General features: G+C 43.4%; 1 protein-coding gene across 2 annotated transcripts in view; it reads left to right on the top strand.

The window, feature by feature from the left end:
- Positions 1-27,744, top strand: part of sik2b (salt-inducible kinase 2b) — a 70,165-nt gene that overhangs the window by 15,375 nt on the left and 27,046 nt on the right. For both annotated transcript variants that reach the window (XM_064984193.1, XM_064984192.1), the window contains exons 2-4: positions 4,985-5,101; positions 6,858-6,921; positions 23,139-23,300. In XM_064984193.1, the coding sequence (XP_064840265.1) occupies positions 4,985-5,101; positions 6,858-6,921; positions 23,139-23,300 (343 nt within the window). The remainder of the gene's footprint in view (positions 1-4,984; positions 5,102-6,857; positions 6,922-23,138; positions 23,301-27,744) is intronic.

The raw sequence follows: 27,744 nt of genomic DNA, 5'->3' as shown, positions 1-27,744 counted from the left end.
TCGCCTCCTTTGAATTCCATGCTGTCACAGTTACCAGCCCTTTCAAGCTTAACATCCTTATCATTTATCGCCCTCCAGGTTCCCTCTGAGAGTTCATCAATGAGCTTGATGCCTTGATAAGCTCCTTTCCTGAGGACGGCTCACCTCTCACAGTCCTGGGCGACTTTAACCTCCCCACGTCTACCTTTGACTCATTCCTCTCTGCCTCCTTCTTTCCACTCCTCTCCTCTTTTGACCTCACCCTCTCACCTTCCCCCTACTCACAAGGCAGGCAATACGCTCGACCTCATCTTTACTAGATGCTGTTCTTCCACTAACCTCATTGCAACTCCCCTCCAAGTCTCCGACCACTACCTTGTATCCTTTTCCCTCTCGCTCTCATCCAACACTTCCCACACTGCCCCTACTCGGATGGTATCGCGCCGTCCCAACCTTCGCTCTCTCTCCCCCGCTACTCTCTCCTCTTCCATCCTATCATCTCTTCCCTCTGCTCATACCTTCTCCAACCTATCTCCTGATTCTGCCTCCTCAACCCTCCTCTCTTCCCTTTCTGCATCCTTTGACTCTCTATGTCCCCTATCCTCCAGGCCGGCTCGGTCCTCCCCTCCCGCTCCGTGGCTCGATGACTCATTGCGAGCTCACAGAACAGAGCTCCGGGCAGCCGAGCGGAAATGGAGGAAAACTCGCCTCCCTGCGGACCTGGCATCCTTTCACTCCCTCCTCTCTACATTTTCCTCCTCTGTCTCTGCTGCTAAAGCCACTTTCTACCACTCTAAATTCCAAGCATCTGCCTCTAACCCTAGGAAGCTCTTTGCCACCTTCTCCTCCCTCCTGAATCCTCCTCCCCCTCCCCCCCTCCTCCCTCTCTGCAGATGACTTCGTCAACCATTTTGAAAAGAAGGTCGACGACATCCGATCCTCGTTTGCTAAGTCAAACGACACCGCTGGTTCTGCTCACACTGCCCTACCCTGTGCTCTGACCTCTTTCTCCCCTCTCTCTCCAGATGAAATCTCGCTTCTTGTGACGGCCGGCCGCCCAACAACCTGCCCGCTTGACCCTATCCCCTCCTCTCTTCTCCAGACCATCTCCGGAGACCTTCTCCCTTACCTCACCTCGCTCATCAACTCATCCCTGACCGCTGGCTACGTCCCTTCCGTCTTCAAGAGAGCGAGAGTTGCACCCCTTCTGAAAAAACCTACACTCGATCCCTCCGATGTCAACAACTACAGACCAGTATCCCTTCTTTCTTTTCTCTCCAAAACTCTTGAACGTGCCGTCCTTGGCCAGCTCTCCCGCTATCTCTCTCAGAATGACCTTCTTGATCCAAATCAGTCAGGTTTCAAGACTAGTCATTCAACTGAGACTGCTCTTCTCTGTATCACGGAGGCGCTCCGCACTGCTAAAGCTAACTCTCTCTCCTCTGCTCTCATCCTTCTAGACCTATCGGCTGCCTTCGATACTGTGAACCATCAGATCCTCCTCTCCACCCTCTCCGAGTTGGGCATCTCCGGCGCGGCCCACGCTTGGATTGCGTCCTACCTGACAGGTCGCTCCTACCAGGTGGCGTGGCGAGAATCTGTCTCCTCGCCACGCGCTCTCACCACTGGTGTCCCCCAGGGCTCTGTTCTAGGCCCTCTCCTATTCTCGCTATACACCAAGTCACTTGGCTCTGTCATAACCTCACATGGTCTCTCCTATCATTGCTATGCAGACGACACACAACTAATCTTCTCCTTTCCCCCTTCTGATGACCAGGTGGCGAATCGCATCTCTGCATGTCTGGCAGACATATCAGTGTGGATGACGGATCACCACCTCAAGCTGAACCTCGGCAAGACGGAGCTGCTCTTCCTCCCGGGGAAGGACTGCCCGTTCCATGATCTCGCCATCACGGTTGACAACTCCATTGTGTCCTCCTCCCAGAGCGCTAAGAACCTTGGCGTGATCCTGGACAACACCCTGTCGTTCTCAACCAACATTATGGCGGTGGCCCGTTCCTGTAGGTTCATGCTCTACAACATCCGCAGAGTACGACCCTGCCTCACACAGGAAGCGGCGCAGGTCCTAATCCAGGCACTTGTCATTTCCCGTCTGGATTACTGCAACTCGCTGTTGGCTGGGCTCCCTGCCTGTGCCATTAAACCCCTACAACTCATCCAGAACGCCGCAGCCCGTCTGGTGTTCAACCTTCCCAAGTTCTCTCACGTCACCCCGCTCCTCCGCTCTCTCCACTGGCTTCCAGTTGAAGCTCGCATCCGCTACAAGACCATGGTGCTTGCCTACGGAGCTGTGAGGGGAACGGCACCGCAGTACCTCCAGGCTCTGATCAGGCCCTACACCCAAGCAAGGGCACTGCGTTCATCCACCTCTGGCCTGCTCGCCTCCCTACCACTGAGGAAGTACAGTTCCCGCTCAGCCCAGTCAAAACTGTTCGCTGCTCTGGCCCCCCAATGGTGGAACAAACTCCCTCACGACGCCAGGACAGCGGAGTCAATCACCACCTTCCGGAGACACCTGAAACCCCACCTCTTCAAGGAATACCTAGGATAGGATAAGTAATCCTTCTCACCCCCCCTTAATGATTTAGATGCACTATTGTAAAGTGGCTGTTCCACTGGATGTCAGAAGGTGAATTCACCAATTTGTAAGTCGCTCTGGATAAGAGCGTCTGCTAAATGACTTAAATGTTAATGTTAAATGTTTATTTTTGAACCATTCCATTGTAGATTTTGCTTTATGTTTTGGATCATTGTCTTGTTGGAAGACAAATCTCCGTCCCAGTCTCAGGTCTTTTGCAGACTCCATCAGGTTTTCTTCCAGAATGGTCCTGTATTTGGCTCCATCCATCTTCCCATCAATTTTAACCATCTTCCCTGTCCCTGCTGAAGAAAAGCAGGCCCAAACCATGATGCTGCCACCACCATGTTTGACAGTGGGGATGGTGTGTTGTGGTTGATGAGCTGTGTTGCTTTTACGCCAAACATAACGTTTTGCATTGTTGCCAAAAAGTTCAATTATGGTTTCATCTGACCAGAGCACCTTCTTCCACATGTTTGGTGTGTGTCCCAGGTGGCTTGTGGCAAACTTTAAACAACACTTTTTATGGATATCTTTAAGAAATGTCTTTCTTCTTGCCACTCTTCCATAAAGGCCATATTTGTGCAATATACGACTGATTGTTGTCCTATGGACAGAGTCTCCCACCTCAGCTGTAGATCTCTGCAGTTCATCCAGAGTGATCATGGGCCTCTTGGCTGCATCTCTGATCCGTCTTCTCCTTGTATGAGCTGAAAGTTTAGAGGGACGGCCAGGTCTTGGTAGATTTGCAGTGGTCTCATACTCCTTCCATTTCAATATTATCGCTTGCACAGTGCTCCTTGGGATGTTTAAAGCTTGGGAAATCTTTTTGTATCCAAATCCGGCTTTAAACTTCTTCACAACAGTATCTCGGACCTACCTGGTGTGTTCCTTGTTCTTCATGATGCTCTCTGCGCTTTTAACGGACCTCTGAGACTATCACAGTGCAGGTGCATTTATACAGAGACTTGATTACACACAGGTGGATTGTATTTATCATCATTAGTCATTTAGGTCAACATTGGATCATTCAGAGATCCTCACTGAACTTCTGGAGAGAGTTTGCTGCACTGAAAGTAAAGGGGCTGAATAATTTTGCACGCCCAATTTTTCAGTTTTTGATTTGTTAAAAAAGTTTGAAAAATCCAAATAAATGTCGTTCCACTTCATGATTGTGTCCCACTTGTTGTTGATTCTTCACAAAATACAGTTTTATATCTTTATGTTTGAAGCCTGAAATGTGGCAAAAGGTAGCAAAGTTGAAGGGGGCCGAATACTTTCGCAAGGCACTGTAACTAGTAATTGCAAAGCAAATCCGTCAGCCCCTGTTTAGTGTTAACCGCTTGGCTATGGTATTAACAGCAGCCCACTGTCCAGGATTCTTGACTTTTCAAGATTTAAAATCTCTCTCGTTACTCATATCGTCTTAGTGATCTTGTGATCAGTAGGTCCTCAGTTCAAGAATGCCCCTGACCTTACTTGACCTCCTTGTAGGGGCTGGCAGTAGGCCTAACGCCTCATTACTCCGAAAGCGTCTATGTTTTGGTACACCAGAAGTACATTAATTTCCAATGGAACACTGAGTTTGCCTTGCAGAGGCAGTTGCAGTGCCTTCTGTGTGACGCGTACATTGGAAATATTGAACGTATGCGTCAAACAATATGCATAAACGGCTTGACAGAAATGGTAGCAGGAGGTGAATGTTGAACTTTTGTTGCACACATATCCAGATAATGCTGCGTACCATTTTGTGCAATGATGTAGGTGTGATCAAGATGTCTTCTGTTCATAACGCAGAGGGAGGGAGCATTAGTGCTGTGATATGGATGTAATCAAGCATTGTATTGGGTAAGATTAGAGTAGAATGATTTAAAGGCCTCCTCGTTTTCGTTTACTCCAGAGCTTGGCTTGCAGACACTTGGATCTCTTGAAGTCCTGGTGGTGATGAAATGCTGTTTATGAGAGAGCGAGGCTTGGGATATTGCATGTTATCATGACATGGACACTGTTAATCAACTCTTGCAAGGATGAAGAAATTGCCTGTTTTCCAGCAGCTTCTGCTCGTGTCTGCCCCCCTTACCTCTCACCCAGTGTGGATGACAGAATATAAAAGCTGTTTATGATTTCCCCTAGCAAACAGTTTTTTGTGCAAAGGATAGTGTTTGAGTTTTATTGTCTGTGCTCGCCTTGCAAGAACTTAAGAGTGCTGTGGAATTATATTTGGAAGAGCTAGGCCTACTGCTTACCACTTTTGCCTTTGTACTCTCTTAGAATTATCTGTCTGTCTAAGCAACACATTTAAAAAAAAATATATATATATATTATTCCTTTACACAAAAAAGACCTCAAGGGAATCCTTTTGAATGTTTTGTCCAGGGACTCATCACTGTATTCTGTGTTCTACAGGTTGCCATTAAAATCATCGACAAGAGCCAACTAGATGCTGTGAACCTGGAGAAAATCTACCGGGAGGTACAGATCATGAAAATGTTGGACCACCCGCACATCATCAAGTTGTACCAGGTAAACCTCTCCTTTTTAAAACACCAGTATACAAAATATCATCCATTTTTATTTGTTCCTCCTGGGTTTTTGTATAAATATGCAATGCCTATGGTCATTCAGGACATTTTCTAATGGGTGAGCAAACATCTCCAATCTACCTGGCCTTCACAGTCCTAGACCTTCATAGATATCAGAACTGACGTCTGACGGAGTTAATAACTAACCAACCAAGCAACGTGTCAAGGTGCTTAACAAAATTTCACACAAACTGTATTGTAGGGTTCAGCCTCTCGTGTTAATAGCAGTGGGGGGGAAGCAATGTTCAGATGTCAAGCGCCACAATCAAAGGGGGTCCTCTACCAGTCATTCCGAAAATCCCACCCCAGACTTCACTTTTCTTACATAAGACTTCAGGTCACTTTGGTCGTTGGGAATGTGAATAGCAGTTAATTATTATTACACAACCAAATGGCTCTGGTCCAGGCTTTGCTGTGTAATCACAGTGTATCATTATTTCCAACAGCTCTTCCATACAAACGGCATGGGTCAATTAGTCATTTCCTTTCAGGCCTCATAAACAGAGGGCAGTAGGCTTGGCATCGGCTCTCTCATCTCCAAACAACCAACCCCCCCCTCTGTTCAGTTTGTCTTGGGGTCTTTGCTTCACAGGATGCCTCCTCAGCGGACTCAGAGGCCCAAGTTTCCCACAGTCACATACACAGCTCTTCACTGTTTCCAATGAACTCCTCATCCCCACCCTCATCAATATATGGCCTATTTGTCCCCATCAAGCGTTCTCAACAACACAGAGCAGTTGTAGGCTATAATGTTGACATTTGCATGGGATAACAATCCATGTAATTTCTCCATTTGCATCATTGACCAAGTACTGTGACAGAATTTGGATAGTAAGTGCCATGTGATCGGCATGTTATGGAAAGCACTGGGATAAGTGACATTGATTATCCCTACAGGCTTTTTGGTAAAGTCATGGAGACAGGGGCATATTGGTCAGAAATGGTGCAGAGTAAAGGGTAAGTTAGCCCAGATGGGAATTTACATGAAATAACCACTTTGTGGGATTTCTATGTGAATGTATCTGATGCGTTTGTGTTAATAATAAATAATGTGTTTATATATTTTTTGTATCTCTATTCATCCCTTTGTTTTCTTTGGCTAATTCTAGGTCACGTCCCAAATGGCATCCTATTCCCAATGTGGTGCACTACTTCCCATAGGTCCCTGGTCAAAAAGAAGTGCACATAGGGAATAGTGTGCCATTTGGGATGCTGTGCACATAGGGAATAGTGTGCCATTTGGGATGCTGCCCTGGTGTCCTACCTCTCACACCTCTGGCACTATCAGTACCTTCTCTCTACTGGGAATAGCGGAGCCGTTCAACCAGAACTTCGTTCCCATTCTCTCATGTGTTCCATATTTGTGTCATTTTTGTAATTCCAAAAAAATAAAGCATTCTTTTTTTGCTGTGAGCATCATATATGAGCGTTTACGGTGTGACATTTGCAACATTTACTCTGCTGATCAATGCAATTTTGTATTAATTAATTTCTTCTTTTATGATCCTTTCATTTAAGACTGTTCTGCTGTTCTCAGTACACCCACGTCAGCCAGCCTAATACTTCCAGGAATCTATGCACGAGGATTATCAGATGAATTTACATCTTAACAGCACCAAGGTCATTGCTGAGGTTGGCCTTAATCTGTTTTGCTGTGTGCTTATTGCTTATTCATTGTTTCCTTCCCTTTTTCACAGGTAATGGAGACCAAGAACATGCTCTACTTGGTGACAGAGTATGCCAAAAACGGGGAGATTTTCGGTAAGTGAAGCCGACGTACCAAGTGAATTTAATCCCAACTGGAAACTATGTCAAACAAATTTAGCTGAAATATTTTTTGTCATGAGTCACCTCTCCTCTCCTGTTAGTTATATTGTGTACTTGCATGCTGTAGCCTATTTTCTGTGTACAAAACATTAACAACACCTGCTCTTTCCATGACATAGACTGACCAGGTGAAAGCTATGATCCCTTATTCATGCAACTTGTTAAATATATTTATATCAGTGTAGATGGAGGGGAGGAGACAGGCTTAAAATCCTTCTTTAACCTTGAGAGAGTTGAGACATGGTTTGTGTACAGTGGGGCAAAAAATTGTGCAAGTTCTCCCACTTAAAAATATGAGAGATGCCTGTAATTTTCATCATAGGTACACTTCAACTATGACAGACAAAATGAGAGAAAAGAAATCCAGAAAATCACATTGTAGGATTTTTTATGAATTTATTTGCAAATTATGGTGGAAAATAAGTATTTGGTCACCTACAAACAAGCAAGATTTTCTCTCACAGACCTGTAACTTCTTCTTTAAGAGGCTCCTCTGTCCTCCACTCGTTACCTGTATTAATGGCACCTGTTTGAACTTGTTATCAGTATAAAAGACACCTGTCCACAACCTCAAACAGTCACACTCCAAACTCCACTATGACCAAAGAGCTGTCAAAGGACACCAGAAATAAAATTGTAGACCTGCACCAGACTGGGAAGACTGAATCTGCAATAGGTAAACAGCTTTGTTTGAAGACATCAACTGTGGGAGCAAATATTAGGAAATGGAAGACATACAAGACCACTGATAATCTCCCTCGATCTGGGGCTCCACGCAAGATCTCACCCTGTGGGGTCAAAATGATCACAAGAACGGTGAGCAAAAATCCCAGAACCACACGGGGGGACTTGGTGAATGACCTGCAGAGAGCTGGGACCAAAGTAACAAAGCCTACCATCAGTAACACACTACGCCGCCAGGGACTCAAATCCTGCAGTGCCAGACGTGTCCCCCTGCTTAAGCCAGTACATGTCCAGGCCTGTCTGAAGTTTGCCAGAGAGCATTTGGATAATCCAGAAGAAGATTGGGATAATGTCATATGGTCAGATGAAACCAAAATATAACTTTTTGGTAAAAACTCAACTCGTCGTGTTTGGAGGACAAAGAATGCTGAGTTGCATCCAAAGATCACCATACCTACTGTGAAGCATGGGGATGGAAACATCATGCTTTGGGGCTGTTTTTCTGCAAAGGGACCAGGACGACAGATCCGTGTAAAGAAAAGAATGAATGGGGCCATGTATCGTGAGATTTTGAGTGAAAACCTCCCATCAGTCAAGGGCATTGAAGATAAAACGTGGCTGGGTCTTTCAGCATGACAATGATCCCAAACACACCGCCCGTGCAACGAAGGAGTGGCTTCGTAAGAAGCATTTCAAGGTCCTGGAGTGGCCTAGCCAGTCTCCAGATCTCAACCCCATAGAAAATCTTTGGAGGGAGTTGAAAGTCCGCGTTGCCCAGCAACAGCCCCCCCCCCCCAAATCACTGCTCTAGAGGAGATCTGCATGTAGGAATGGGCCAAAATACCAGCAACAGTATGTGAAAACCTTGTGAAGACTTACAGAAAACGTTTGACCTCTGTTATTGCCAACAAAGGGTATATAACAAAGTATTGAGAAACTTTTGTTATTGACCAAATACTTATTTTCCACCATAATTTGCAAATAAATTCATTAAAAATCCTACAATGTGATTTATTTATTTATTTATTTTCTAATTTTGTCTGTCATAGTTGAAGTGTACCTATGATAAATGACAGGCCTCATCTTTTTAAGTGGGAGAACTTGCACAATTGGTGGCTGACTAAATACTTTTTTGCCCCACTGTATCTGTGCCATTGAGGGTGAATTGGCAAGACAAAAGATTTAAGTGCCTTTGAACCGGGGGCATGGTAGTGCAGTGGTTCCCAATCTGTGTTGGCGGGGCGTGGGGGTCTTAAAATTATTTCATTTTTTGCAACTCAGCCCGGCTTCCAAGATACTCTTGAAAGTTGTAATAGTAGAATGCACAAGGTGCACTTTCAAAATTGGGTAGTGCATCATCAGTTCCTCTTGTCATGTCAGTTATTGCATACGTTCGAGAGCTTTTATAATGTGTAAGAAATGTCTGGATCAACTAGCCCATGTCAGCTAATGTTTTTTAGCCCATAGATTTTATTTGTAATGTTGTAGTCACTCAAAAGTCACATGAATACACATTATACATTGCAAAATGTAGAATGTTCTCTGCAGCCCATGCCTAAATGGCTAGAATTGCTTGAAATAGGCTTTAAACCGGCAACATTTTCTCTCCGCCAACCAGAGGGGTGTGAATAGTTTTCTGTCATGAACCATGCTTGTGCCCATAGAAATAAATGTGGCACGCACACAGGGGTGGCGCAAAATGTTCCCCAATGCTGGAAGGGTGGCCTGAGTGAAAAGGTTTGGGAACCCTGTGGTAATGGGTACCAGGTGCACCGGTTTGTGTCAAGAATTTCAATTCTGATGCGTTTTTCACGCTCAATTGTTTCCCATGTGTATCAAGAATGGTCCACTACCCAAAGGACTTCCAACCAACTTGACACAACTGTGGGAAGTATTTGGTGATAACATTGGCAAGCATCCCTGTGTAAAACTTTCAACACTTTGTAGAGTCCCCGATGAATTGAGGCTGTTCTGAGGGCATTGAAGGTCCTCAAGAACACAGTGGCCTCCATCATCCACCACCAAGGCTCTTCCTAGAGCTGGCCACCCAGCCACACTGAGCATTCGGGGGGAAAGGCCTTGGTCAGGGTGGTGACCAAGAAACCCAATGGTCACTCTGATAGAGCTCCAAAGTTCCTCTGTGGAGATGGGAGAACCTTCCAGAAGGACAACCATCTCTGCAGCACTCCACCAATCAGGCCTTTACGGTAGAGTGGCCAGACAGAAGCCACTCCTCAGTAAACGGCACATGACAGCCCACTTGGAGTTTGCTAAAAGGCACCTAAAAGGACACTCGGACCATGTGAAACAAGATTATCTGGTCTGATGAAACCAAGATTGAACTCTTTGGCCTGAATGCCAAGTGTCACGTCTGGAGGAAACCTGGCACCATCCCTACGGGAAGCATGGTAGTGACAGCATCATGCTGTGGGGATGTTTTTCAGCGGCAGGGACTGGGAGACTAGTCAGGATCGAGGGAAAGATGAGCGGAGCAAAGTGCCTTGAGATTCTTGATGAAAACTTGCTCCGGAGCGCTCAGGACCGCTGACTGGGGGGCGACGGTTCACCTTCCAACAGGAGAATCCCTAAGCACACAGCCAAGACGATGCAAGAGTGGTTTCGGGGCATGTCTCTGAATGTCCTTGAGGGGACCGGACCAGAGACTGGAGTCTCTGGAGAGACCTGAAAATAGCTGTGCAGCGACGCTCTGTATCCAAGCCTGAAAGAGTTTGAGAAGATCTGCAGAGAAGAATTGGTAAAACTCCTCATACAGGTATGCCAAGCTTGTAGTGCCATACCCAAGAAGACTCAAGGCTGTAATCGCTGCCAAAGGTGCTTCAACAAAGTACTGAGTAAAGGGTCTGAATACTTATGTGAATGTGATATTTACTTAATTTTCTAAAAAACAGTTTTGCTTTGTCATTATGGGGTATTTTAGAATAAGGCTGTAACGTAACAAAATGTGGAAAAAATAAATGGGTCTGAATACTTTCCAAATGCACTGTATGTTACTGATTGGCTTTCACGTAATCTTTTGTCTGTTGAAGGACAGGCCGTAGGGAAAAGGAATGCCTCCACCTGTTGTGAGATGATTTGATTAAATGTTCCCTTGAGTTCCCCACCATTTGCATTTCTTGCCCCAAAGCTTACTTTCAGTGAAGGTTGTCATAGGTGAGAACCATTGTGTTAAAACCATATAATTAGAATTCTATGATTGTGAGTCGAGTAGATAGTCTAGGAAATCATCTCTAAATTCACTCTGTTTTGACTTAACAAATCTGGTAATTTGTCCTAAGACCATTGTTTACATTGTTGTGCCACTTGGATGGCATCCACCAGAGCCAGGGAGTGGGCAAGGAGGCGGCACGGGTTAATAGCGCTTGTCTGACCTCCATATTCAGTTTGGAAGTCAGTCAACAACAGGCTTTCTTCAATACCCGTCTGTATCTGTACAGAGATGATACCGGCTTACCTGTCCGTTCTATATGCCCACCATATAAGATGGAATCTAAACCTAAGATATCGTATGATGTAGGTCAAGATGTGAAAAGCATGTTAGCAAAGTTAGCTTTTCTACAGTACATGGATGTCACAGACAGGCCTTCTTCCCAACGCAAGCCATTTCCCAATGGTTATGTAAAGTGATTTTGAGTTGTTTTGCATGATGTTTGACACATCATTGTACTGTAGGCAGTGCAGAGCTGTGTATAGTGATCCTCTTGTTCTGTGTGATTGAGGGTGTGCACAAGGTGAGTGGGTTGGTTAACCTTTGCCCCATTTAAAAAGTGGAAGACAAACATTTGGGATTTTACTACTGGACTGCAGCAGTTATTGATATGAAAAAGCGAGAGGTATACTAGCTGTGAAGAATTAATAAGAAAGTGGTCATGAAAGGAGGGAAAAACCAGAAGAAATAACCTAATTCGGTTCTGTAAATTCTATCTTGATGTACCATTGTGGTAGGAGGCGCATGTTCTATCACCAACAGACGCGCCAGGCTCTCTGGTCTGCTCCAATATGAACCAGCACTGCTGCCACCAGCCATCTTGGTTAGATAAGCAGCATTTTCTGGTTCTCGCATTTTTTATACAGTTGAAGTCGGAGGTTTACATACACCTTAGTCAAATACATTTACTATGTTTTTTACAATTCCTGACATTTAATCCTAGTAAGAAATTGACTAAGGTCAGTTAGTCACCACTTTATTTTAAGAATGTGAAATGTCAGAATAATAGTAGAGAATTAAATATTTCAGTTTTTATTTCTTTCATCACATTCCCAGTTTACATACACTCAATTAGTATTTGCTAGCATTGCCTTTTATTTGTTTCACTTGGGTCAAATGTTTTGGGTAGCCTTCCACAAGCTTCCCACAATAAGTTGGGTGAATTTTGGCCCATCCCTCCTGACAGAGCTGGTGTAACGGAGTCAGGTTTGTAGGCCTCCTTGCTCGCACACGCTTTTTCAGTTTTCTATAGGATTGAGGTCAGGGCTTTGATAGCCACTCCAATACCTTGACTTTGTTGTCCTTAAGCCATGTTTCCACAGCTTTGGAAGTATGTTTGGGGTCATTGTCCATTTGGAAGACCCATTTGCGACCAAGCTTTAACTGCCTGACATGTCTTGAGATGTTGCATTTCTCCAAAAAGTACGATCTTCCCTATGTGCAGTTGCAAACTATATTCTGGCTTTTTTTATGGCGGTTTTGGAGCAGTGGCTTCTTCCTTGCTGAGCGGCCTTTCAGGGCATAATTTTCTGGAATTTTCCAAGCTGTTTATAGGCACAGTCACCTTAGTGTATGTAAACTTCTGACCCACTGGAATTGTGATACAGTGAAATAATCTGTCTGTAAACAATTGTTGGAAAAATGACTTGTGTCATGCACAAAGTAGATGTCCTAACCGACATGCCAAAACTATAGTTTGTTAACAAGAAATGTGATTGAAAACGAGTTTTAATGACTCCAACCTAAGTGTATGTAATCTTCCGACTTCAACTGTCTTTTTTTTGTATAGAGGGAGCAAAGGTAGTGCTTGCTTGACATGTGAATGATGACATTTCTTTACCTGTGAACAAAGTGAAGAGACAAGGCCCGCCTCAACGTTGTCTGCCTTATCCATGCCCATTGACGATGCACAGAGTGCGGTTGAGTTTTTTGCTTGTCCATGATGGAGCCCGAAACATGAGTGCAGGCAGATATTAAGTACAGTGCCTTCAAAAAGTATTCACACTCATCTACTTTTTCATAATTTGTTGTGTTACATGGTGGGATTAAAATGGATTTTTATTGTCAAGGATCTAAACAAAATACTCAAGTCAACGTTGAACATTTCTAACTTTAAAAAATATATATTTTTTAATTATACAAAATTAAACATTAATACAGTGTATTTGGAAGTATTCAGACCCCTTTACTTTTCCCAGATTTTGTTACGTTACAGCCTTATTCTAAAATAGATTTCAATCGTTTTTTCCTCATCAATCAACACACAACCCCACAATGACAAAGCAAAAACTTGTATTAAATGTTTGCAAATGTATTAAAAATTAACTGCAGTATCACATTTACATAAGTGTTCAGACCGTTTACTCAGTACCTTGTTGAAGCACCTCCGCCAGCAATTACAGGTTCGAGTCTTCTTCGGTATGACGCTACAACCTTGTCACACCTTATATAGACAGATGTGTCGGTTTGTGTGTGTGCCTTTCCAAATTATGTCCAATCAATTGAATTTACCAGGTGGACTCCAATCAAGTTGTAGAAACATCTCAAGGATGATCAATGGAAGCAGGATGCACCTGAGCTCAATTTCGAGTCTCATAGCAAAGGGTCTGAATGCTTATGTGAATAAGGTATTTATTTTTCTAAATTTGAAAAAACACTAAAACCTTTTTTCACTTTGTCATCGTGGGTTATTGTGTGTAAATTGCTGAGGTGTATTTATTTAATCCATTTTAGAATAAGGCTGTAACGTAACAAAGTGAAAAAAGTCCAGAGGTCTGAGTACAGTGCCTACGGAAAGTATATCTTGATTACATAAGTATTCAACCGCCTGAGTCAATACATGTTAGAATCACCTTTGGCAGTGATTACAGCTGTGAGTCTTTCTGGTTAAGTCTCTAAGAGCTTTGCACACCTGGATTTGACAATATTTACAATAAATTATAAATTATTCAAGCTCTGTCATTACTAGACAGCCATTTTCAAGTCTTGCCATAGATTTGCAAGCAAATTTAAGTCTAAACTGTAGCTAGGCCACTCGGGAACATTCAATGTGGTCTTGGTAAGCAACTCCAGTGTATATTTGGCCTTGTGTTTTAGGTTTGTCCTGCTGAAAGGTGAATTTGTCTCCTAGTGTCTGTTGGAAAGCAGACTGAACCATGTTTTCCTCAAGGATTTTGCCTGTGCTTAACTGTATTATTTTTATCCTACAATACCCCATAGTCCTTGCCAATGACGAGCATACCCATAACATGATGCAGCCGGCACCCTGCTTGAAAATATTAAGTGGTACTCAGTGACACTGTGTTGGATTAGCCCCAAAGGTAGCTTCATGTCTGGAATACAAAGAGTTAACTTTTTTTTTGCAGTTTTGCTTTAGTGCCTTATTGGAAACAGGATGCATGTTTTGGAATATTGTTATTCCGTACAGGCTTCCTTCTTTTCACTTATTTAGGTTATTGTTGTGGAGTAACTACAATGTTGTTGATACATCCTCACTTTTCTCCTGTCACAGCCATTAAACTCTGTTTCAAACATTGGCCTCGTTGTGAAATATCTGTGCAGTTTCCTTCCTCTCTGGCAATTGAGTTAGAAAATATGCCTGTGTCTTTGTAGTGACTGGGTGTATTGATACACCGTCCAAAGTGTAAGTAAGAATTTCACCATACTCCAAGGGATATTCAATGTCTGCTTTTTATTTTTACCCATCTACCAATATGTGCCGCCCTTGTGAGGCATTGGAAAACTTCCTTGGTCTTTGTGGTTGAATCTGTGTTTGAAATGCACTGCTCGACTGAGGGACCTTACAGATAATTGTATGCGTGTGCTCCAGAGATTAGGTTGTCATTCAGAAATCCTGTTAACACCTCTACGGGATCGATGTGCTCCCCACGGTTGAGCTAACATGCGCTAATGTGATTAGCATGACGTTGTAAGTAACAAGAAAATGTCCATGTCTTATATGGGAGGAAAGCTTAAATTCTTGCTAATCTAACTGCACTGTACAATTTTACAGTAGCTATTACAGTGAAAAAAAACATGCTATTGTTTGAGGAGAGTACACAACAACAACTGGTTTGATACATTCACCTCTGAAGGTAAATAATGTACTTACATTGAGTAATCTTGCTCTGATTTGTCATCCTGAGGGTCCCAGAGATCAAATGTAGCATAGTTTTGTTTGATACGTTCTACAGTTTGAACCCCTGCTGTGTCTGCCCCCCACCCCCACACATATGTGATTATTACCAGATCATTTGTGTATGTTCTCTATAGTTATGTACTTGAAAATATATAAATTGACCAGACTTTGAACAGTAATGCAATGGTTCATTGGATCAGTAAAACTTTGCACATACACTGCAATCTAAATTACATCTAGTGATATAATGGCATTTCCCTTGCATTTCAAAGCTGATGGAACAGTTTATATTTTACCAGATCTAATGTGTTCTCCTACATTCATTTCACATTTCCACTAACGTCAGTGTTGAGAAAAAGGGTCCGATCCTCTACACTTTTATTGCATGCAAACTTATTATTTGACTTGTTAAGCAAATTTGTACTCCTGAACATATCTAGGCTTGCCATAACAAAGGTGTTAAATACATTTCAGATTTTAATTTTTAATTAATTTGTAACAATTTCTAAAAACATAATTCCATTATGGGTGGTTGTGTGTGTGTGTGTGTGTGTGTGTGTGTGTGTGTGTGTGTGTGTGTAGGCCAGTGACCCAACATCTCAATATAATACCTTTTTAAATTTAGGCTGTAACTCAACAAAATGTGGAATAAATTCAGTAGTATGAATACTTTCTGAAGACACTATGTTTTTTGTGTTCCATTTTTTAAAATTTTCTTACACACACACTCACGTCTTAGGGTGTGTGATTTTGCCAAGTCAGAGTAATGCATGTATACAGAGGTTCAGGAGGAGGGAAATGTAGCAAATCAAACGGTTGATGCCTTTTGGATGGTCATCATGTGTGTGTGCACAAAGCAGCGATACTGCACTAAATAAACAGACTGTGTGTTTGACACTGCGTCTCCCCGTGCCTGGGTTATGCCAGGGCCAAGCTCAGAGCTGACACTGGTGTTGATTCTAACAACAGCCATCTTGTTTTCACCACGACTGATAATGAAGGGTACAGAGTAGGGGCGAGTGAATGGGACAAAGACGACTGCATTGATTCCGGGGCCGCATCCCAAATGACACCCTATTCTCTTTTTACTGCGCTTCCTTTGACCAGGGCCCTTCATGTGTGCACTACATAGGGAAATGGGGTGCCATTTGGGACTCTTTCCGGGGCTGTATTGGCTTCTGTGGCACTTGGAAGACTTGTCTTGCAATCAGACTATTATGATAGAAATAGACTGGACTTGATTGTGTGCTCAGTACATTGGGTAACCTCATTTCAAAGAATCCTTAGATTGCTTCGCAGATCATGTCTAGGTATTACAGAACCATTTTGTCCCCACTTATGGTGCTGTAAGTCCTGACTGCGCGGTGTAATATGGTTAGGTAATGCATCAACATCATCACTGATATTGACAGACACGCAGCAAGCAGCACAATAGCTGACGTAAGTAAACAGGATTATAATGTTCTGTTTTCTTCCACTATAAACAGACATCCCTTCCACTTAACATCAATCTAAAGAGCCACCAAGCTACATTTGTACAACTTGACTGAGTAGCTGGCTGTCAAGTAGCTTCGTTTAAAGCCACAGTTCTTTACCCAATCACCAGAAAGCACTTCACCCATTTACCCCTACCCCCCACACACACAGCAACTTGCCCAAGCCTCCCCAAATAAAGGTGAAATAAAACAAATGCATGTAAAAGAAATCTCTGTTTAGAAGTCCTATTTATAAGCCTACTGCTCTCGGTCCGTGTCCATCCAGCTTTGTCCTAGACTCTGAGTGTCAACTAGCTAGTTGTCTGGGAGCAGATCTAGTCTGTCCATCCCATGGAATTACTAGAATAGACATTCCTATACAAGCCAATGACTTAAACTGTTTCAATAGGTCTATTTCTACGATCCATCCCAGCCCTATGGAGTTTGAGTCTGGCAGGGTAGTGGGTGCCGGACACAGTGAAAGCAGCCATTCCAACCTGTCTGCTGGCTAGTGAGCCTCACCCACCCACCCACCCAGCCCTGCAGGAGTGGATCAAACCTGGAGAAATTGGGTCAACCACAAATAATGAGAAGGAGCGGCGGAACAGAACCTCCAGGCAGAGGAGAGGGGGAGAGAGGAAGGGGATGTCCATTTGAATTTGGAAAGGGGGTGAAAAAATGTAGGCCATGCATATTAACTGCCAGAGAGTGGGTGGGTGGGTTTTATTGACTAGGCCTGAACACATCTGTCTTCTTGATAGAGTGCCCCGGCGAGATTAATTTTGCCTGTCAACTTCTTTTGTCTGCTGCAATAGTTGGGTCTAATGTTTTTTCTTCTGTTACTCAGTAGGTATCTGTTTTTTTTATGAGCTGAAAAGGCTTGGCTACACTGTTGACTCACCTAGCTGACACTAGTATCATCTCTTTGCTGGCTGATTTGACCTGGGGCATGCTCGGTAAGTGTTGGATTGTGTAGCCTATGGGTACGTCTTTACTTCAGCACTAAGTTTCAGGAAAATACATTTGGAGCTGAGACGTTGAAGGCAGGAGAGCGTCGTTATTGCTCTTGTTCGGTGGGCAGGCTCTGCTTGGCTGTCTGGATGCTGGCCAGCACAGAAATTTACGGACGCCGGCTCCTGCTTTCGCTCGGCTCTCCAATCTCTTCTAAACCTGAGCAGCTGTTAAAAGATTACACATCTCCCCAACAGACCTGGAACTAGGTGCTCTTCTGAGCTTTTTCTTCATTGTTTTTAACACCCTGTCCTAGATCTGTGATTCATCATTCACCCCCACCCCCCCCCCCTCTCTTTTTCCCAAAATGCAACACTTCTTTGACTGAGTACACCTGACTGTGCTGCCATGTTGTCGGTCCTCCTCCTTGCCCCTTCTGATGTTCAAGCAGTGCATTACTCATACATCTACTGGTGTGATGAACGTGCTTTTTTTTGTGATTAGCCCTTAGCGGGAGCACTCTGGAGTGAGCCAAATGCTGTTGCTAGTGTGTGAAAGGAACAGATTAGGCTAACAGTGAAGCTGAAGGTCTGGCTTGCCAGGGCTGGTTTACCTTCTAGCTAGTACAGTGCCTATAGAAAGTCTACGCCCCCTTGAACTTTTTTTCACATTTTGTTGCATTACAAATAGGGATTAAAAATATTTTTTTGTTGTCAACGATCTACCCAAATACTCTGTCAAAGTGGAAGAATTCTAAGATTTTATAAAGATTAATAGAAAAAAAACACACAATACCTTGATTAGATAAGTATCCGCCCCTGAGTCAATACATGTTAGAAACCCCTTTTGGCAGTGATTACAGCTGTGAGTCTTCTTGGGTAAGTCTCATAAGAGCTTTGCAGACCTATATTATGCAATATTTTCCTGTTATTATGTTAAGAATTCTTCAAGCTATGTCAAGGTGTTGGAGATCAAGTCATGCCATAGATTTTCAAGAAGATTCAAGTCAAAACTGTAACTTGGCCACTCAGGAACATTCACTGTCTTCTTGGTAAGTCACTCCAGTGTAGATTTGGATTTGTGTTGTAGGTTATTATCCTGCTGAAAGGTGAATTCCTCTCCCAGTGTCTGGTATAAAGCAGACTGAAGCAGGTTTTTCTCTAGGATTTTGCCTGTGCTTATCTCCATCCCGTTTATTTTCATCCTGAGTAATTCCCCAGTCTTTGCCAATGTCAAACATACAATGCTGCAGCATGTTGGAAAATAAGGGGGCTGAGTGTTGTTTTGGATTTGCCCCAAACATAAGGCTTTGCATTTAGGCTTTGCAATATTACTTTAGTGATTGTGCCATGCATGTTTTGGAATATTTGTATTATGTATGTGGTGTATTTTCTGTATAGGCTTCCTTCTTTTCACTCTGTCATTTAGGTTAATGTGTAGTCACTACAATGTTGTTGATCCATCCTCAGTTTTCTCCCATCACAGCCATTGAACTCAATAGCTGTTTAAAATCACCAATGGCCTCATGGTGGCACCTAAGCAGTTTCCTTCCTGTCCTGCAGCTCAGTTCAGAACGACTGTATATTTTATGTGTCTGGGTGGTTTAGTAGATCAGCCACAGCATAATTATTAACTTTCAAAAATCATGTCAACCTCTGTGTTGTGTTTCTCATAATGTCTATTTCAACGCAATAGAAATAGTATGTAGCACAGTGAACAACACTTCTATTGTCCAATGTCATGGTGTCAGCTAATTCCAGCCAGACAGGTATCCAGGATCCAAAGTCCAAACTTTCTCTAGCGAGGGATTGGTCAGGTACGATAGAGCAAGAGGCCGCTGTAGGCCTACTACTCGGTGTATGCAGAGAGGTTTCTTGCATAGCTGTGTTGTGGAGCTGCAGCAGCCCTAGCCCACCCAGTCTCTGTATTCAGAGCACCTCGCCACATTCCCATGCCAAGTGCGTTTTTCATATTTTTTTTATTAGTGACACGCCACTAAGAGAAGCCTCAGTCAAGAGGGGTAACAATATGAAATGTGGCACCCTCTCTAATCAGTGTAATGTTTTTTTCTCATTTCCTCTGAAGTTAACCATTTATCAGAAGCACTGTCTATAATGTCACAGTTTCCTGGAACTTTAGCCATATTCATTCCCATCTGCATGATGAACTCTATGTATATGAGTGAATTATAATTCAGCTTAATGCTTGCTATTGCCCTTGCTCCATCTGTAATTTTTTATCAGGCCCTCTTGTTTAAGCACAGGATGGTCAACGGTGTTATTGTGAGGAACATCGACCCCCACCTAAATTACTTGAATTGACTCGGACTCTAAAAACCCGAACTCTGGTTGGGCACCTGAATTTCTTCAACGTAATTTTGCCCTACTGTAGAGGGATATAGGTGCTCATTCCTCTCCGTCTCCTTCCCTCCATGCTATGTGAGGGTGTGAAGTACAAGCCTGCATGCATGGTTGCCTGCTGGTTGGAGGTGTGAAGGGGCCGCCATGAAACGTGTTCCCCAGAGGCTGTTGATGAGGCTGGATGAGAAATGATGAATTAGGAAGTATTAATTATCTCCCCCATTATATCTGTTCATGGGCCTGCAGGATTTGAAGGTTGTAATTGGCGTAACGAGTTTGATTTGACATTTGCGGATGGTTACAAATTTATTTTTAAATGCCACATGCACTGAATACAACAGGTGTAGATCTTACCGTGAAATGCTTATTTGCACCATTTGATTAACTGTTCAGCAGTCTTGTGGCTTGGGGGTAGAAGCTGTTAAGAAGCCTTTTGGTCCCAGACCTGGTGCTCTGTTACCGCTTGGATAGGGAATTCGGTGTAGATTATGCAGCGAGAATCATTTTTGGAGTTGCTGTGTGCCCTCGCATAGACTATTAGCATCATTGAATACTGATTAAAGAAATATTAAACAGAATCGAGCCATGATGGCTCCATGATCGTTAGAGATGGACAGGGGGAGTTTTTTTTAAATATACAGTGCCTTGCTAAAGTATTCGGCCCCCTTGAACTTTGCAACCTTTTGCCACATTTCAGGCTTCAAACATAAAGATATAAAACTGTAATTTTTTGAAGAATCAACAACAAGTGGGACACAATCATGAAGTGGAACGACATTTATTGGATATTTCAAACTTTTTTAACAAATCATATATATATATATATATATATATTTTACATGTAGACTATTCTAGTTGTCAACCAAAACAATATAAGCCAAGTCCAAATAGATTCAAATGTAAGCATTTGTCTCAGGGAAAGGGTGCGTGGCCCAAATAGTTTCCTCCTGTTTGTCCCTCAGAGAGGCAGCGTAAACATCAGGAAAGAAGAGTGTGATACAGCTCTTTGCGCAACATTGCAGCAGCCAGGGACGTTGGAGTTAGGTAACTCCCTCCCCCTCAATTTTTATATACTTATATGTATATACACACACACAGTTGAAGTCAGGAAGTTTACATAAACTTAAATTGGAGTCATTAAAACTCGTTTTTCAACCACCCCACAAATTTCTTGTTAACAAACTATAGTTCTTCTTGGATGTGTACTTGTGGATGTATTTCAAGGCCTACTTTCAAATTGCTTGACATCATGGTAAAATCAAAAGAAATCAGCCAAGATCTCAGAAAATTGTAGACCTCCACAAGTCTGGTTCATCCTTAGGAGCAATTTCCAAACGCCTGAAGGTACCACGTTCATCTGTACAAACAATACTAGGCAAGTATAAATACCATGGGATCACGCAGCCGTCATACCGCTCAGGAAGGAGATGCGTTCGGTCTCCTAGAGATGAATGTACTTTGTTGCAAAAAGTGAAAATCAATCCCGGAACAACAGCAAAGGACCTTGTGAAGATGCTGGAGGAAACCGGTACAAAAGTATCTATATCCACAGTAAAACGAGTCCTATATCGACATAACCTGAAAGGCCGCTCAGCAAGGAAGAAGCCATTTCTCCAAAACCTCCATAAAAAAATCCAGACTACGGTTTGCAACTGCACATGGGGACAAAGATCGTACTTTTCGGAGAATTGTCCTCTGGTCTGATGAAACAAAAATAGAACTGTTTGCCATAATGACCATCGTTATGTTTGGAGGAAAAGGGGGAGACTTGCAACCCGAAGAACACCATCCCAACAGTGAAGCACGGGGGTGGCTGCATCATGTTGTGGGGGTGCTTTGCTGCAGGAGGGACTGGTGTACTTCCTAAAATAGATGGCATCATGAGGAAGGAAAATTATGTGGATATTTTGATGCAACTTCTCAAGACATCAGTCAGGAAGTTAAAGCTTGGTCGCAAATGGGTCTTCCAAATTGACAATGACCCCAAGCATACTTCCAAAGTTGTGGCAAAATGGCTTAAGGACAACAAAGTCAAGGTATTGGAGTGGCCATCACAAAGCCCTGACCTCAATCCTATAGACAATTTGTGGGCAGAACTGAAAAAGCGTGTGCGAGCAAGGAGGCCTACAAACACGACCAGCTCTGTCAGTAGGAATGGGCCAAAATTCACCCAACTTATTGTGGGAGCTTGTGGAAGGCTACCCTAACCGTTTGACCCAAGTTAAACAATGTAAAGGCAATGCTACCAAATACTAATTGAGTGTATGTAAACTTCTGACCTACTGGGAATGTGATGAAAGAAATAAAAGCTGAAATATATAATTTCTACTATTATTCTGACACTTCACGTTCTTAAAATAAAGTGGTGATCCGAACTGACCTAAGACAGGGAATTTTTACTATGATTAAATGTCAGGAATTGTAAAAATAAAAAATACTGCGTTTCAAATGTATTTGGCTAAGGTGTATGGAAACTTCCGACTTCGTGTGTGTATATATGTGTGTGTGTATATATATATATATATATATATATATATATATATATATATATTTTTTTTTTTTTTTTTATTTATTTATATGTAAATGTGTGACGCCACTAGCACTGAGATTTAGACCGCTGCGCCACTCAGGAGCCCTTTATTTCCTCATGCACAAACAGGCCAGTTCTGAGTAACCTACCTCCTAGTTGGCTGATGAGGAAATAAATTGGTCAATCCCTTCATTTTGAATGTTTTCTGTGTGTTAAAGTAGGCATAGGCTATAATGTGTTTGTTACTACCCAGCGGAGCAGTGTCTGTGTTAGTTAGGGCTGGGTCTGTGGGCTTGGCTGGCTGAGGGCCCGGGGGCTGACCCAGCACTCCTGGGTGTGGTGACTGACCGCATGATTACATCCATGCGGGGGGGATGTTTACTCTGCTTCATCAACCCGATCACAGAATCACAGGCCAGGCTCCTTATTGTGGCTCATCACTGTCCTATCCTCTGTCGGCTAGCTGTCTGGCTGGGAGAAGGGTGGTTACTGTAAGAGTAGTTGAGCGAGCTGAGGTATTCCATGCCTCTGTGATTGTACTCTACAAACATGGATTTGGCTAAACAAACCCAAATGGAATTGTACTAGCCTATTACTGTTCAGGCATGAGCAGAGTGGTGATTCTATTAGTTACACTGATGGATTTGGTCTAATATGTAGTCTAGCAAACCTTAGCTAGGAAAAAGACTTTGAGGACACAAGTCTACATGTTTGAGACCTTTGCATCCTAGCCACCCCTGATTTGAATGTAAGACAGCTGAACGTATCACCCTCTCCCCCTCTCTAGACTACCTGGCCAAACACGGGAGACTGAGCGAGCTGGAAGCGCGGCGCAAGTTCTGGCAGATCCTGTCAGCGGTGGAGTACTGCCACAACCGCAACATAGTCCACCGAGACCTGAAGGCTGAGAACCTGCTGCTGGACGGACACATGAACATCAAGATAGCAGGTAGGTGGTCGGTGCATTAAAGCCAGAAGTTTTGTCTGTTTTCTCCTGATCCAATTACCTGTGGCGTTTTTGACAAAGTTACCTGAATTTTGCAACCCTACTCTTAGTGTTGCAGGGTAACCTAAGAATAATCTTGGAATTGCCAGCGGGATCGACTGTGTGAGAGTTTCACAAAGTCATGAAGAACCTGTAAATCGACATAGGCCTAGAAAGTGTAAACCAAGTCTTTTATATTGCAGTGAGAACAACTTCACAACTTGTTTTGATCAGAACATTGCTGTTGGATTACATGGCCAGGAGCAATGACCTCAGCGACGGTTCAGTTCTGAAATGTCTAACGACCAGAGCAGGCCATTTGCACTGTGTTGAGAGGTAACCAAAGTCCCCCAGCTAGATGAGGGAAGCGGGAGCTGAAGCTAGGCCGTACTGTACAGAGCCCTGGGCTGCTGTTGCATTATCAGGAAGATGGCATTTTGAGCGGGCCAGTGAAAAATGTCATCGAGCATCTGGGAGAGTGCCGGGCGAGAAGGAGTGTTCTGAGTTTCAGACACGGTGATACGATGTGCGCATGCCCACAGAGTCCCCGTGTTCCTGCTCCAGGGGTGTTAGATCTAGGCTAGTCCGGACAGTGACTGATGGAGAGAGAGACGTGGGCCGGGGCTTCCTAAGAAGCCTGTTTTCCCTTCCTTGGCCGTGTTCATTAGGGCAGGTATGGAAAAAGTTTCCAAACATTTTTCAGCTGAAAATGAGTCCCTGTAGTCCCTCGGTTTTAGTCATGGAAAAAGTTTCCAAACATTTTTCAGCTGAAAATGAGTCCCTGTAGTCCCTCGGTTTTAGTCAGTTTTGTTCTGTTTGATTTCTAATGAACACAAACCAGTTTGTCTCTCTGGATGTAAGAGAAGATAATCAGCTGTTGTGAGTGGTGGCGGGTGGTTGTTGTTATTACCAAAGGCAATATCGCCACCACAATAACTCCGATCCAATTGTTGGGGAAGGTACTTATTTTGAGAAACTGACCAATGAAACTACATTAACCTAGGATTACAAATACATCAGGCAGGCACACAAGAACATTGGTACATCCTGTGCTTTGCTTGGCTTAGATGAGGAAGTTTGTTGTTTTGTTCGAGTCTCTCTGGATTTAAGAGACTCACTTCACAGAGAAACAGATAAATATTCCCCCAGTGATATTTAACCCCTGTTTTACCTCACCGAAGGACATTGTGTGGTTCATGTTTCATCCTCAAATAAGAGGATTTACTGCCACATTAGTCCCCCTTTCTAAAGGTCTCCTTTTGTATACCCAGAACCCAGCCCTGGTGGTCAATCGCTCAGAAGCTCTGTGGTGGTTGATGGTCAGTCAAGGAAAGGTCACCCAAGTGCCAGGCAGCGGGGGGTGTTGCCTTTTGTTTCCACTTCAAAGTGTGTGTGTGTGTGTGTGTGTGTGTGTGTAAGCGAGCTCTGCACGTTCTAAGAAGCAGCCAGATCATGCACTTATCAGGAAGCCACTTAAATGGATTGGTTCTGCTGCTGCAGCAAACAACATTTGATCACAGGGACACTGCTCGCCACCCCCCCCCCCCCCCCCCACACACACACACACCCATAGTATGTCTTGTTTTATTGTTCATGGACCAAGCTGAAAGGCCACCCGCTACACAGACTAACATGTGCATGGTGCAGGTGTTATATCATCATTCAGCCACCCCCTCATTCATCCTCCCCAGTGGTGAAAGTAATTTGATATGGCCAAAATGTATGCTTTTGTACCTCAGACAGGATAATACTCAACCACACACACATTTCCCCAGCTGTATAAATCTCCATAGTAAGCTGAGCTCTCTATGCACTTGTATCAACTTGCGCAAGGACACATCGCATTATCCCTCATTATAAACACACAACCACTGTTGGCTACTAGCTAGCGTTGACCCCCCTGTGTGAGTAGACGCTTTAGGCTAATATTTGGAACAGGAAGTAGTCTAGATAGTGTCTACATCCCATATTACACTTTATTCATAATTTAGTGCACTACTTTAGTGCACTACTTTTTACCGGAGCCCTGCTCAAAAGTAGTGCACTTAATAGGGGAAAGGGATCCATTTGGGACACAGAGTGATCGGGGCTGGGCGCGGCGTTGCACAGCCCACCGTCCACACATAGCGAGCCCCTGGCCTGTTGGGAACATTGACGTCAGCCAGCCGTGCTGCTCAGTATGCAGCCCGCAAAGTGGGTCGGCTCCTCTGATAAACCCTCACTCCTTCCTTAGTCTGCCTTAACATGCCTTGCCGTGACTCTCACTGTCATATCATTATCTCGCCTAGTCTATTTTTTAATTTAACTAAGCAATTCAGTTAAGAACAAATTTTTACTTACAATGACGGCCTCGGTCAGAACGACAGATTTTTACCTTGTCAGCTCGGGGATTTGATCGAGCAACCTTTCGGTTACTGGTCCAATGCTCTAACCACTAGGCTACCTGCCGCCCCAAAATCTACAACTTACTTATAGGCTTGAGGTGTAGGATTGACCGCTTCTTTTGTCTCTAGTTCAAATGTAGGCTAAAGCCAAGGCTAAATCTAGACGTACGTATACCATGCCTTTGCCTCTCATTTTCACATTTTGACCTTGATGCAATTGCATTGCTAGAGCCAATTTGTCATGTGAGGTATAAAAAAAGGGGGGAGAAACATATTTCAGATTACTATCATTCAGTAAACCCAGATTCACAGTATTACTAGACTATAAATCAGACGTGCATGGGATGGATTCGTGTACATTTTAGATGACGGTTAAGAAACCTTGTGTTTTTAGATAGGCTGGTCAATGGCAATGCTGCCCTGCTGCTGTTAAGTGTGTGCTGTGCAGTCTGGTATACATCACACAGTGTTTCCTTTAGCTGGCAATTGCCCGCTTTTGCCTTTATGAAAAGGCCATTTAAATAAATCTGTTGCCGGCCAAAATGACTGGGAGAAAAATGCTGTTTATTCACTTATGGAAATACCAGTTGATATAAATACATTTGACCGTCATGCTTTTCGGTCTATAGGGTAATTTGCATAATTTAGAGGAATTAAATTGGCCTGTGTATTTTCGTTAGTCATAATGTAGGCCTATCTTATTTATCCAGCACAACTATCAGACGCGCACAGCATACAGAGCCAATTTTGAGTGGGATTTCTGCTGCAGCTCCCAGTTGATTGCTGCTGGAGTAAAACACGTGCTTTTATAAGCCAATTCATTGCGCAACCATTCTAAAGGCATGTTGTTAACAGTTTTGGTGCACAATTAAAATTCAAAAGTTTTATTTCTCAACTGTTCATTGAAGCACACCTCCCATTAAAGTGCAGGCAACAGGCTATCATATCACCGTGTCACCCACCACTTTACAATGTGAGCTGGAGGCAGTATGCACTTTGAAATGATATGTAATTGTTTGAAAGCTGAAAGTTTTATTTCATGTTATGAGGCATGTCTTACCTTGCTTCAAAGTCGCCTATAGACAAAATACGACCATGGACTTGAAAGGTAATTATTTTATAAAGACTTCATAGGCGGTGCATGAGTTTCAAGGTTGGGGAAGATTACAATTTATTCTACTGTTCTGTGTGCCAGTTATTATTTTATATGTGCATTTTCATGGAACTGTTCCATTTCAATAATAAAGTATTTTTTAAATAGCTTTCTGTGAGGAATTATAGTTTTAATATATTGTCATTTGCCATGGATGTTAAAAAAAACTTTCCTACATTACCGAGCAGCAGGCCAGGTAGTCGTACCTGCGTGCTCAGGCTCCCTAAAACATTATCAGGACAGAGAAACGGGGGGTGTTCATCTTAAGATGAATGCACTAAGCTACTCTGGATAACACTGTCTGCTAAGTGACTAAAATCTCAAATGAGTACAGGAGGAGACTAAGCACGCACCCCTGAGTGGCCCGTGTTGAGGGTCAACATGGCGGATGTGTTGTTGTCTACCCTCACCACATGGGGGCGGCCTGTCGAATTCCAGGATCCAGTTGCAGTGGGAGGTGTTCAATTCCAGTATCCTGAGCTTAGTGATGAGCTTGTAGGACACTATCGTGTTGAATGCTGAGCTATAGGGAGCCCTCCCTTCGGCAAATCTGACCACGACTCAATCTTGCTCCTACCGTCCTCAAACAGGATGTACCCGTGACTAGAACCATTCAACGCTGGTCTGACCACGCTTCAAAACTGTTTTGATCACATGGACTGGGAAATATTCCAGGCAGCCTCAGAGAATAACATTGATCTATACATACGCTGGCTCTGTGAGTGAGGTTTATAAGGAAGTGCATTGGAGATGTTGTGACCATTAAAACCGACCCGAACCAAAAACCTTTGGATGGCGGCATTCGCACGAAACTGAAAGTGTGAACCACCGTATTTAACCATGGAAAGAGGACTGGGAATATGGCCAAATA

This window comes from Oncorhynchus masou, chromosome 13 (assembly GCF_036934945.1).
Source record: "Oncorhynchus masou masou isolate Uvic2021 chromosome 13, UVic_Omas_1.1, whole genome shotgun sequence".
Lineage (NCBI taxonomy): Eukaryota > Metazoa > Chordata > Actinopteri > Salmoniformes > Salmonidae > Oncorhynchus > Oncorhynchus masou.
Note: the sequence above shows the minus strand (reverse complement) of the source record. Positions and strands in the feature narration are given on the sequence as shown.